Here is a 12,924-nt window from a genome sequence, read left to right on the forward strand (position 1 = left end):
GCTATGTGGAAAGAGTTGACTCATTGGAAAAGACTCTGATGCTGGGAGGGATTGAGGGCAGGAGGAGAAGGGGACGACAGAGGATGAGATGGCTGGATGGCATCACTGACTCGATGGACGTGAGTCTGGGTGGACTCTGGGAGTTGGTGATGGACAGGGAGGCCTGGCGTGCTGCGATTCATGGGGTCGCAAAGAGTCGGACACGACTGAGCGACTGAACTGAACTGAACTGATGTGGAAAACAGTGTGCCAGTTCCTCAAAACTTCACTGTAGAATTTACCTGTGATCCACCACATCCACATCAGGGTATACACCCCAAAGACTGAAAACAGGGGCTGGACACCTACGAGGACACCCATCCTAGGAGCAGTATTCATCACAGCAGCAAAAGGCGTAAGTGACCCAACTGTCCATCGTGGATGAGGGGACCAAATAAACGTGGTGGTATACACACAAAGGAATGGAATTCAGCCGAAAAAAGAAGGGATTCTGACACGTGCTATTGTGAACAGAAACCTTGAAGCCATTATAAATGAAGTAACTGTCACAAGCAGAACAAAATGACATGATTCCACTTATATGAGGTACATACAGGAGTCAAGTTCAAAGGCAGAACATAGAATGTGATGGCCAGGGGCTGAGGTACATTTGTCTTTAATGGGCACACAGTTTGGTGAAAACAGAAAAGTTCTGAACATGGATGGAGAAGATATTTGTACAACAATGTGAGTGTGGTTAATGCCACAGAACAGTGTACTTAAAATGTCTTAAATGGTAAATAATCTGTACAATTAATCACACACACCTACACAAACACACAAAATACATAAAGTCCTGATATATGTTATAATACAGAAAAGGCCATATTTATCTTATGACTCAGGTCATATTTATCTTATGCACTTTGCATCCATCAAGGTTGTGAAAATGAGGAAAAGTATCAATCATGGTTCTAGGAAAAGAAACCTGGGTCAGAATGGGGAAAGACATTTTCCTAAAGTTGGGGCAGCTGGTGAAAGTTGAAATGGGCCTTGGGTTGGATTGTAACATGGAAACCATGTAATTTCCTCATTTGGATGCTACATGCTGGTTCCCTGGAAGAACACTTTCCCCGTCTGGGGTAAAACGCACTGGAGAATCTTGTGTGAAGTGGCAAATGCACTCAAGTAAGGAAGGCTGGGAATCTGAGCATGTAGATACACAAGACTTTGTTCTGCTACCGCAGGTTTCTATAGATTTGGAATTATGGCAAAGTCAAAAACTTTCCAGAACACCTTATCAATACCACACCAGAAAATCAGAAAACATTACACTTCCTAATAGAGGGCAAGCCTTGTTACTGAGATCCACTTCATACAAACTCATGAACCCGATCGCCCCTGTATGAGTTCACATGGAACTGATGGGCACTGTGGGAAAATGCTAGTAGGAGCCACTTTGTCTTCCATGTTGTAAATGGCCTGGATGTGATAGAAACAGTGCGATTTTTGGGTTATAATTTTCTACATAATTCCATTAAAACACCACTGGAACTAATACATGAATTCAGTAATGGTACAAAATCAATACATACAAATCAACTGTACTTCTAAACACAAAAAATGAACTATCAGAAAGAGAAAGAAAACAATCCAATTGACAACTGCATCAAAAAGAACAAAATACCAAGTAATAAATTTAATCAAGGGCTTCTAAGACCTGCACACTGAACACTTTCAGATGTTGATGAAGAAAATGAAGAAGAAACCAATAAATACACTATTGTAAAGTAAAAAAAAATAAATTTAAAAAATAAAATAAAAAATAAAATAAACAATCATATTAATAGTAAAAAAAAATAAAGTGCCTAAAAAAATAAAATAAAATTTAGTGACACACACACACTCACACTCACACACACACACACACACACACACAAGATATCCCATTCTCATGGAATGGAAGAATTAGTATTGTTAAAATGTCCATTCTTTGCAAAGCAATGTCCACTGTGAATGCATTCTTTGCCTAACTTTCAATGGTATTTTTCACAGAAATAGAGCAAATCCTCTTAATATTCGTGTGGAAATAGTCAAAGGAATCCTCAGAAATGAGAACTGGCTGGAGGCATCTTATGCTTTGACTTCAATGTCATGAAGCTATAATCATGAAAACAGTGTAGGACTTGTCATTACACAGACGAGAAGAGCAGGACATGTTACAGAGCCCAAGCTCATTCTGCTCACTGCACAGCAGGCCAATAAATTGGGAGAGAAAGTGCTGGAACAAGGTACAATGATTTTAATTGGAAAGCTAGCAGACCAAGAAGATGGCAGACTAGCCACTCAATCCATCTTTTCTCAGACCCAATTGGGGCTCCTTTTATACACAAGGGGAGGGGTTGGTGCCCACTGCAATGCTGACCAGTGGCTGTTTGGCACTGCAGCTCCACCTGCCCCAGCCCTATTACAACTGTATTACTTCATAGCGATAAGTGCCCTGCAGAGAATGAAGCCAGTCTACGGCCATAATATCCTGAATGCATTGCATCGCCTCTGGTCTGGAAGCTAAGTTAGGGTTGGGCCTGGTTAGTACTTGGATAGGAGACCACCTGGGGAATACTGGGTGTTGTAGGGTTTGGGGCTTCCCTAGTGGCTCAGATAGTAAACAATCTGCCTACCACGCAGGAGACCTGGGGTTGATCCCTGGGTCGAGAAGATCCCCTGGAAAAAAGGAATGGCTAGCCACTCCAGTATTGTTGCCTGGAGAATTCCATGGACAGAGGAGCTTGTCAGGCCACAGTTCATGGGGTCGCAAAGAGTTGAACACAGCTGAGTAATTAACATTAACTAACTAAGGGGATGAAAACTCAGAGAGCTGCCTTTTTTGGTAGGCTCAGCAGAGAAGGTTCTCCAGGCGCTAATGGTTGTGAAGGAACTAAATGGACCCCTTTCCTATATGGCCTCACTGATGCCAGGAGCCAGGCTTTGCCAAATAACAGTCCAGAGACCAGCCTGTCATGGTAAGTTCATTCTGCTTTCTTGTTTCTTACATCTGACAATTCAAGAAGCCCTCATATGTGTTTTAGCTCCTTACTATGTCTTTTCTTCATCCAGGTTTCCATCTGTACTGGTTGTGCCTCAGCTGCATCCATTCCTGCTTTGAGCCACAGTTGCCCTTTAAGCTACAGATCCCATCCTCCATGCTGCAGCAGGGCGGGCTGGGTCACCTGGAACACGGGTCCTGCTGTGAGCGACGCTGCAGGATGCTCATCATCCTTTAGGTTTGCCCTGCTCAGCCCCTCACCACCTCCTGTCATCCGTGGGGCCAGTTCTTCCAAGGGGGGTGGCAGGCTCTTCGGCTTCTGGTTGATGTGCTCTTTCTCCAGCTTGTTACCTTCCTTAGAAACGTTTCATCATCTCCACCAAATACCCATTTGGAACTTTTAAGATGGCACTTGAAACAGGCTCCTGTGTCACGTCAGTGCCCCTGCCCCTCCTCCCCTGCCCCCACGTGACCTCTGGGCACTCCCCACCCCAAACCATAACAAACTTACCTTGGTTCCTGCCACAGCGTCCTTTTCTGCATCTCTGGCGGCATCTCTCATCGTCCTTTCCCCTCTGCACCGTCTTCCCTCCATTAGGCTCACCTGGCTGCAGGCACTGAGAAAAGTGAAGCCCCCTGGGCCCCCAGAGACCGCTCTTCTCCCCAGCCCTCGCCTCATCCTCATCCCTCTGGATTTAGCATTTTGTACTCTTTGAACTGGGCATTACGATGAATTTAACTGCTGCTGTACACTCCTCCCCACCCCAACTTGATGTTCAGTTTTCCTTTTTAATTTTTCAAATCATTTTAATTGTGGTAACAGTGATTTATAATATTAGTAACTCTCATGTGTGCCTTGTATGTTGACTTCACACACACTACACCGTGCTCACCACCAAAAATTTAGTTTCAGTTCCTCACCATACAGTGGGCCCTTTACCCATTTCTCCCTCTTTCTTTGCATTTTTAAAGGTCAGTTTTGAGTACAGGCCTTGGCACAAAGTAGATGACAAGCCAACGTATAGGTGATGAAAAATTTAGTGAAAAATTAAATTAGACCTAAATTCAAAGATGATTTATGGAGAAAAAGAAAGTCTTTTCCATTAGCTTTTTTCCATTAGCTTCAATAATGCTTTTCTATTAGCATAATGCTTCCTTTTTTTCCTTCTATTCCCTTGTCTATATCCATTTCTTTGCACCATAATGTTCTCTGCCTTATTGTCTTCGCATAACACTGATGTAGGAGATAGATGGACTCCGGGTTAGACATTTGCAACTACCCTCCTGTTTACATTTCCTGAGACAAGCCATAGGTGGGCTCCAGTTGAGGCATTTACAATCAGCCTCCTGTTTGCCCTCTGAAATGGAAGTAACAACAGAAAGATGATAAATAGCCAGTGTTTGTCTCTTATAAACACTTTAAAGTAATAGTCATGGCAAGGACAAAGAGGGACAAAATCCTGCTTGAATAAAGGATTGAGATCTCCCCTCCCCCCACCCCCTTTTGGGACAAGGGAAACACTACACATGCGCAGAAAGGCTCCTTGTGGGTCAAAAGTCAGGTGAAAATGCCAGACCATAATGAGTCTTGCTTCTCCCAGAAGCCTCCACTTCGAGATCCATCTTAGCTGAGGGGTGTGTGCACACCAGGGGAGAGTCCCAGGATAGGTCGGATGTGAAAAAAGAAACCAGAAAATTGGCAGAAAGGAAGACAAAGACCCAGAAGAACTGGCCTATGTAAATGACTTAACCAACTCTTTATTGCGCTCCTTTCTCTCCAGGTGTGTATCTCTGTTTTGCTTCTGTCTTAACTAAACCAACTGTTTCTCTATGTTCTTTCCCACGTGTTGTTGTGCTATGTCTCTAATAATAAAGTTTGTACCTGCATTTACAGTTTCTGCCTCCATGGTAAATGCATTTTTCCCTGGGGGCAAAGATCCAGGGAAAATTAGCTTCTAGCCTCTAGCCCTTGCTGGCCTGGTGGCTAGGATTCCTGGTTTTCGTTCAGGCTGCCCAGGGTCAGTTCCTGGGCAGGGAATTAGATCTCACGTCACGCCGCCACTCCCTGCTGCCTCACTGAGGTGAAGTGAAGTCGCTCAGTCGTGTCTGACCCTTTGCGGTCCCGTGGACGGTAGCCCACCAGGCTCCTCTGTCTATGGGATTTTCCAGGCAAGAAGACTGGAGTGGGTTGCCATTTCCTTCTTCAGAAGATCTTCCCAACCCAAGGGTCGAACCCTGATCTCCTGTATTATAGGCAGATGCTTTACTGTCTGAGCCACCAGGGAAGTGAGCTGCCTCACTGAGATCAACTCAATTTTTATCACCATTTAATCTACATCATATGAATTTTTGCAACTAATTTGTAACTTATAGAAAAAAGACTTCTTAGGTATTAACATACTGGTATTTCCAAAAGGGGGAAATACTTCTTCCCTAAAACTGCATTAAGAAAATCTGAACTTAAGAAAATATGTTTTGGTGTAGCAGAATTATTATTTTATCTTTACAAACCAGCATTTGTTAAATACTTAGCTGCTAATAACTGTTCAGGCTTCCCTGGTGGCTAAGCTGGTAAAGAATCCACCTACAATGCAGGAGACGTGGGTTTGATCCCTGGGTTGGAAAGATCTGGAGAAGGGAATGGCTACCTACTCTAGTATTCTGGCCTGGAGAATTCCATGGACTGTGTAGTCCATGCGTGTAGTCCATACAGAGTCGGACACGACTGAGCGACTTTCACTATTCACTAATAACTGTTCAGCCTGAAATAAGAACTTTCAAAAATCTTTGGACACAGATGCTCTAACTTAATTCCCCTCTGGGGTAAATGTTTTGCATGTACTTTTAGGTTATATATACACAATAGGCACAGAACTCTTTTATTATGTGTTTTATTTTCATATAAATTAACATCCTAGAAAAATTAAAATAGAAACACTAAATACAGTATTGCACATAGCAATCTCTGTTAAACGCCCCGTTGTATCATTGAAGTTCATATACACATGGAGGGACTGAAGGAGACAGGAAGACGGCAGAACAGCAACCCGAGAGCCACCACCGTGTCTGTTCACATCAACTACAGACTGAAAGGTGAGGACAGTGTTTTACATAAATAGCAACATAGTTACAATTCAGATTTTCTTTGTAAGTTGCTTCCATCATTGGTTTGCAATAGCAACAGATTCTCCCCTTTATTCATAGCCATACCCCAAAACATATCATTTTTAAAAATCTATTAATGTTAGACAAAGCCATCACAAAGCTTCAGGGGTGACTTTAAAATACTCTCAGAAAGAGTGGAGATATACTTTTTCCCTCTCAAACTAAAATAAAATATTTTCCTAGGCTCCTTTAGATCATAAACTCTTGCATACTCATTTCATAGCTTTTGATTAACTGCCGTAACACATAAAGGAAACCCCAATCAAGTCACAATACTCAGGCAGGTGGGTTTAATGAACAAGTCCTAGGTAGATATCAATCCATCTAAAAGTTACTCTTTTTTTTTTTTTGCCAACAGTTGTCATATTTGGCAATTTTATGAGGATCATTTAAAAGCACTGTGTCATTTTCTTTGAGAAGGGCAATGGTAAAAGTTACAGAGAGGCACGATTTTGGTTTAATTGACCTTTGCTGCAGACTGGCTTTATGTAGGTCCTAAAGGACATGGTTGATAAAGACCCTCATTTAACTTTAAAATTATAATTCCTGCCTATATTAAATGATGTATAGAAAGGGTTTTCCTTTTGCTATATTTTTTTCTATTCATTGTCTGATGAGTAAAAAAAAATGATAATCTTCTTTCACAAATATATAGTTACAGAGACCAACCCAAGAGCTGGGAAAGCCTTATCTATGACATATATAAATGGTGCCTCAATTTTAAAATAGAAAATTTATATGTAGATGTGAAACTGATACAAACAAGTCACTAGAAATAACATGTTAACCATAAATCTAAATGCAGTGACGTGGAGTACTGGTCATCAGGAGAAAGAGTGTTTCGCTGTGACAGGGAATATTCTCACAACAGTAAGTTGGAGGTTACTGTTTCGCATGTTCAGAATTAATGCAGATACTGCCTCTTACACATGCTGTTTTGGTCTATTGGTAAAGTACCATAAACTTTTTCAAAAAAAAAAGGTGTCACATTCTCCACTGGTCTACTGCTTTTGCATTTTTATATGAATACAGTGTAAATTCAACAATCAGTAAACTGTCTGGAAAACATAAAGATTATGCAAGAGGCCAAGAAGAAACATGATCAAAATGATGAGTTTCCTTCCTGCCCTCAGGCTGGCTGAATTCTGTGGAAGTGGCTTCAGTGACTCATTTTTGTTCTGCTTTTCATTGGTCAGGTTTTCATGCTTATTTTTGCTTTCTGAAATAAATGCACCAGGTAAGAGAAATAGTTAGAAGGAATAACTTTAAAGAATGTATGGAGTTTAGAATAGCATTTTCATTTGGAACAAATTCTTTGAGAAAAGGTTAAAGATCCACAGCTCATAATTGAAAAAACATATAAGTAAAATCTATTTATCTCTTAGAATTTTCACTAATATTTTTGAGGGAAAAAAAAGTTTCAAAATTTAGCTTCTAATCGATGTGAAAGAGTATCACCTCACCGTTCACATTTTCAATCTTATGTCCAAACACATAAATATTAAAATTGAACCGAGGCTTCATCTCATTGTTAATGTGATTTAATTCTCTTCTATGACTCAGATGGTAAAGAATCTGCCCACAATGTGGGAGACCCGGGTTTGATCCCTGGGTCGGGAAGATCCCCTGGAGAATGGAATGGTGACCCATTCTAGTATTCTTGCCTGGGGAATTCCATAGACAGAGGAGCTTGGCAGCCTATAATCCACGGGGTCGCAAAGAGCCAGACACAACTGAGTGACTAACACACTTTCATCTCATTCTTAATGTGATTTAATTCTCTTCTATCCTTATAACAGCATAACTGTGGTTAGTAAATAACTATTCCTTCTCATTCTATACATGTACTTGAAGACATACTTTCATCAAAAAGACAGAACATAAACCATATAATACTTGTTGTTCAATAAGATTTTGATACAGAGAAATGGAAAGGAAAATATCTTTTAAATGCAGATATAATTTCTAACTTTTTCTAAATAAAGCTGTTTAATTGTGGCTCCATTTTGGTTATTTGAGTATCTTCCATTTACAGTATATTAGACTAATTCAAAATGCTATTTTAAGGTTTAACCCAACTTTTCATTTAAAATAGCATTTACTTGCTCTGTAGTGCCAAGTGATAATCCCTCAAGCATTCAACAAAACATAAGACAGCATCACATGGACTCATCATGTCCACCAAAGCCTTCCCTTCCTGGTGCACAACCTGGTGTTTTATTTTGAAGGGAGAAACGAGCAGAGAGGGAGGAGCTTGGCTTGTTACGCTTGGCTGTGGGCTGACAGCTGCTGGTAGCCCCTGTGCAGCCTGAGCCCCTGGTCTGAGCAAAGAACAGTGCTGCACCTGCACTCCCTGTGTTAGGCCCCAGGTGCTCATGGGATTACAGCAGCTGTGCTGTGCCCCATGTATGATGAGGAGAGTGAGAGATGCCCCCCTCCACCAGCAGCCCCCCACATATATGCACCCCTCGGCGGACCCATCTTGATGGTTAGGCTTTGAAAGCTGAACACCGAGATTCTTTTAGCCTCTGGTACCTGATTACAGGCAGAAGGAAAAGCAGATTCTCTAAGCTCACTATTTGGTCAAACTTAAGAGGAAGATGATTAAAATATTATTAGGTGGATTTGTATATTCTGAGAAAAGAGTGTTTAAAAGCCAGAGAAAACCACAAATCAAAAAACAGAATAAATACTTACAATTCCAGAGTCATGTCTTGGTTTTATTTTATAGAGTGACTTTCCCTTTTTCTGCCTACACACCTCTTCAGCTTCTTTTACTCTGGGTGGGGAGAAAACACATGATATAAACAAAGACTTACAAAGATCACTACAGTCCATCTATAGTAGGTGAGCAAGTATCATGAAGGATTTGATTTATTAGAGAAAAATAATACCACATACACAGGAATGTTACCTGATACTTGATTTAAAAACATAGTACAGCTAGAGGGGAATTCATCCAGTGGCTTTTAACTTGGAATCAAAGAAGGTCGAATGGAATAGGACACAAGCACATTTATATTTTTAGGCCAACTAAAGGAGTCTTACACACAGGAAAATAAAGAAATATCCCTCATATTCAGGTGAGGTGCTGAGATTGGCTCCATTACATAAAAGGGGATGGCACTACCGTATAAATCAGAAGCATTAGTGAAATAAGCAGCATCATATAAGAACTCATATGTTTATTTAAAAGGATCTCAGATTCAGTTTCCACATTATGTTTCCCCAGGCTTGGAAATCTATACAATGAATACTTGGGACCATTTTTTCTTTTTTAATTGAGCATCATCAAGCATGGGGACCAGTCATTTGAAAACAGAAAATAGAGACTGAGCAGTAATGTGTGAACACATCCAGGATTTCCTTTTAAACACATGCTCCAAGGAAAACAGTACTGAATTTACCAGAGGAACAGTTAAAAGAGGACATCACTGGAAGGGAGGTTGCACAGCAAGTCTGGCCCTGCTGTCTGATGCTGGGGTAGCATCTGCTCGCTTGGCCCCCTGTGTCCCTCAGGGAGGACAAGGGCTCAAGAACGCAGAACAGTATCACCACTAGGACTGCCCAGAGCTGCTGCAAACATCCAAAAGGCTTCACTTTAAGAGTTCTTTAGAGGCTTCCCTGGTGATCCAGGGGCCACTCCCAATGCAGGGGCCTGGGTTCGATCTCTGGGCAGTGAACTAGACCCCATACACTGCAAGGAAGAGTCTGCAGGCCGAAAGTAAGACCCCACGTGTGGCAACTAAGACCTAGTGCAGCTAAAAAAAAAAAGGCACTAAAAGTTCTTTATAAAATGTTATGAATGACTGCTTCTACTAAGCAAATAGTAAGAAATATGTGTGTTAGTTGCTCAGTTGTGTCCGACTCTTTGTGACTCCATGGACTACAGCCTTCTAAGTTCCTCTGTCCATGGAATTCTCTAGGCAAGAATACTGGAATAGGTTGCCATTCCCTTCTCCAGGGATCTTCTCAACCCAGGGATTGAACCCAGGTCTCCTGCATTGCAGACAGATTCTTTACTGCCTGAGCCACCAGGGAAGCCCAAGAAATATGTAGACTGGAATTCTATTAATAAAAACAGGTGCCATTAGAAAGAAAATAACCTACTAGGTTAATTTATTTTTATTATTGTGATTCTCCTTGGGAATTAAAAATAGAGTACTTCTGGAGAAACTGACAAAGCTGTGATTTATCTTAATAAAAGACTTCTTATGGAGATCTTGAAACCTGGTTCCTGAAAGAAATGAGTTATAAATATATTTCTTAAGCCTGATGGCAAAGCTTCTAATGACAGAATTCATCTCCTATGCAGCTGAATGAATCCCTGTTTTTAAACAACAGAATGAAACAATTCGTTGAGTGCAGCAGCTATGAGGTTAATGTTACAGCTCATAGTAGGCAGGATGGATCAAAGTAACTCTTTTTTTTTTTAACGGTTGGTGAAAATCCAGTAGATCCTCTCTTAAATTTACTTAGAACTCTTTAAGGCATTTTGTAATATTAAAAAAAATATATACTTCACAAGTATTTAGACCACCAAAGCATCTTAATTTTCTTACTATCTTATTTTCTAAGTATCACAGAAAGCCCAGTCTAATACAAACATTTTAAGTTTTACACAGAAAACAAGTGTGGCCATTCCTACAGCAGGAGAACTAGAGAGTGTGGTCAGGATGCCTGAGTCAGCGCAGGGCTGAGGGCCCTGAAACCCAGGCAAGAGTCACAGGTGTGCACAGATGCCAAGGATGTTGCCCCAGCTCAGGATTCAGGGCAGTTGTGCCCCGAGGGCTTTCTAAGAGAAATCTTAGTTTTCCGTACTTCCCTTAGAAGTGGAAATGGGGCTGAGAGCAAGGACTCTGTACGGAATAACCTGGGAGTGCTTCAGGGGACCCTGTTGCCCTAGGACTCCCCACCGAGGCCAGAGCTTCCTCCACCCTACTGGTTCAGGCTCTGGATATGAACGTGACCGATGGGGCAAGTGGTTCCTGTGTCCCCAGACTCTTGGCTGTGCACACGGCTGAGCTAGGAGCTGGGCCCTGGGCACCAGACAGCTGAGAGGATTCTCAAAGTCAGGTGCAGAGGAATTTTGGAAAAGCAGCTTCTGGGCCAGGTGGCTCTGTTCCAGGTCAGTCCCCCAGGATGTGCTTGCTTGGAAGCAGGAGATGTGGTCAGCTTTGCGAGCAGACCTATCTATCCTAAGCCTCCTAGCAAATGCTGCTCCCAAATGCCAGTTCTCTTTCAACAAAACTCTGACAAGACTTTCCCCCCACACTTTAGGCAGGAAAAAAGAACGTGTCCTTGGAGGTGAGCTGGCAGAAGTAAGAGGAAAAATACTGAAGGAAGTGGGGATGGAGAGGCCCCAGTCCCCTCTTACTCAGGCCTTCCTTAAAAAACTGGAAATAGAACTGCCTTATGACCCAGCAATCCCACTGCTGGGCATACACACTGAGGAAACCAGAAGGGAAAGAGACACATGTACCCCAATGTTCATCACAACACTGTTTATAATAGCCAGGATATGGAAGCAACCTAGATGTCCATCAGCAGATGAATGGATAAGAAAGCTGTGGTACATATACACAATGGAGTATTACTCAGCCATTAAAAAGAATACATTGAATCAGTTCTAATGAGGTGGATGAAACTGGAGCCGATTATACAGAGTGAAGTAAGCCAGAAAGGAAAACACCAATACTGTATACTGATGCATATATATGGGATTTAGAAACGTGGTAATGATAACCATATATGCAAGATAGCAAAAGAGACACAGATGTATCGAACAGTCTTTTGGACTCTGTTGGTGGGATGATTTGGGAGATGGTATCGAAATATGTATATTATCATATGTGAAATGGATTGCCAGTCCTGGTTTGATGCATGAGACAGGGTGCTTGGGGCTGGTGCACTGGGATGACCCAGAGGGATGGGAAGGAGAGGGAGGTGGGAGGGGGGTTCAGGATGGGGAACACATGTACACCTGTGGCAGATTGATGTTAATGTATGGCAAAACCACTACAATATTGTAAAGTAATTAACCTCCAATTGAAATAAATTTATATTAAAAAAAAAGTGCTTGCTTTTCTCATGGCTTTTGTAGTGTCATTGTTCAGTCACTCGGTCATCCCCGACTCTTTGTGACCCCATGGACTACACCAAGTCAGGCTTCCCTGTTCTTTACCATCTCCCAGAGGTCGCTCAAATTCATGTCCATTGAGTCAGGGATGCCATCCAGCTATCTCATCCTCTGTCATCTCCTTCTCCTTCTGCCTTCAGTCTTCCCCAGTATCAAGGTCTCTTCCAATGAGTCAGCTCTTCTCATTAGGTAGCCAAAGTATTGGAGCTTCAGCTTCAACATCAGTCCTTCCAATGAATATTCAGGGTTGATTTCCTTTAGGATTGACTGGTTTGATCTTGTGTCTAAGGGACTCTTAAGAGTCTTCTCTAGCACCACAGTTTGAAAGCATTAATTCTTCCATGCTCAGCCTTCTTTATGGTCCAACTCTTACATCCATACATGACTACTGGAAAAACCATAGCTTTGACTATACAGACTTTTGTCGGCAAAGTGATATCTATGCTTTTTAATATACTGCCTAGGTTTGTCATAGCTTTTCTTCCAGTGAGCAAGCGTCTTTTAATTTCATGGCTGCAGTCACCATCTGCACTGATTTTGGAGCCCAAGAAAATTGGAATTCTCCAGGCAAGAATACTGGAGTGAGTAGCCACTC

The 12,924-nt window shown here is 41.8% G+C and overlaps 1 protein-coding gene across 3 annotated transcripts in view; it reads right to left on the reverse strand.

Moving 5' to 3' along the window:
* Nucleotides 1-5,900: 5,900 nt before the first annotated feature.
* The window catches only part of FMN2 (formin 2), a 337,046-nt gene continuing 330,022 nt past the window's right edge, over nucleotides 5,901-12,924 (reverse strand). For 2 of the 3 annotated variants that reach the window (XM_045165501.1, XM_045165507.1), the window contains exons 16-17: nucleotides 8,888-8,969; nucleotides 5,901-7,409 (exon numbers count right to left, since the gene is read on the reverse strand). In XM_045165501.1, the coding sequence (XP_045021436.1) occupies nucleotides 7,383-7,409; nucleotides 8,888-8,969 (109 nt within the window). In that variant the 3' untranslated portion in view covers nucleotides 5,901-7,382. Of the gene's footprint in view, nucleotides 7,410-8,887; nucleotides 8,970-12,924 lie in introns of those variants that run through there. The other variant, XM_045165503.1, reaches the window with a different exon arrangement.

The sequence above is a fragment of the Bubalus bubalis genome, chromosome 4, assembly GCF_019923935.1.
Source record: "Bubalus bubalis isolate 160015118507 breed Murrah chromosome 4, NDDB_SH_1, whole genome shotgun sequence".
Lineage (NCBI taxonomy): Eukaryota > Metazoa > Chordata > Mammalia > Artiodactyla > Bovidae > Bubalus > Bubalus bubalis.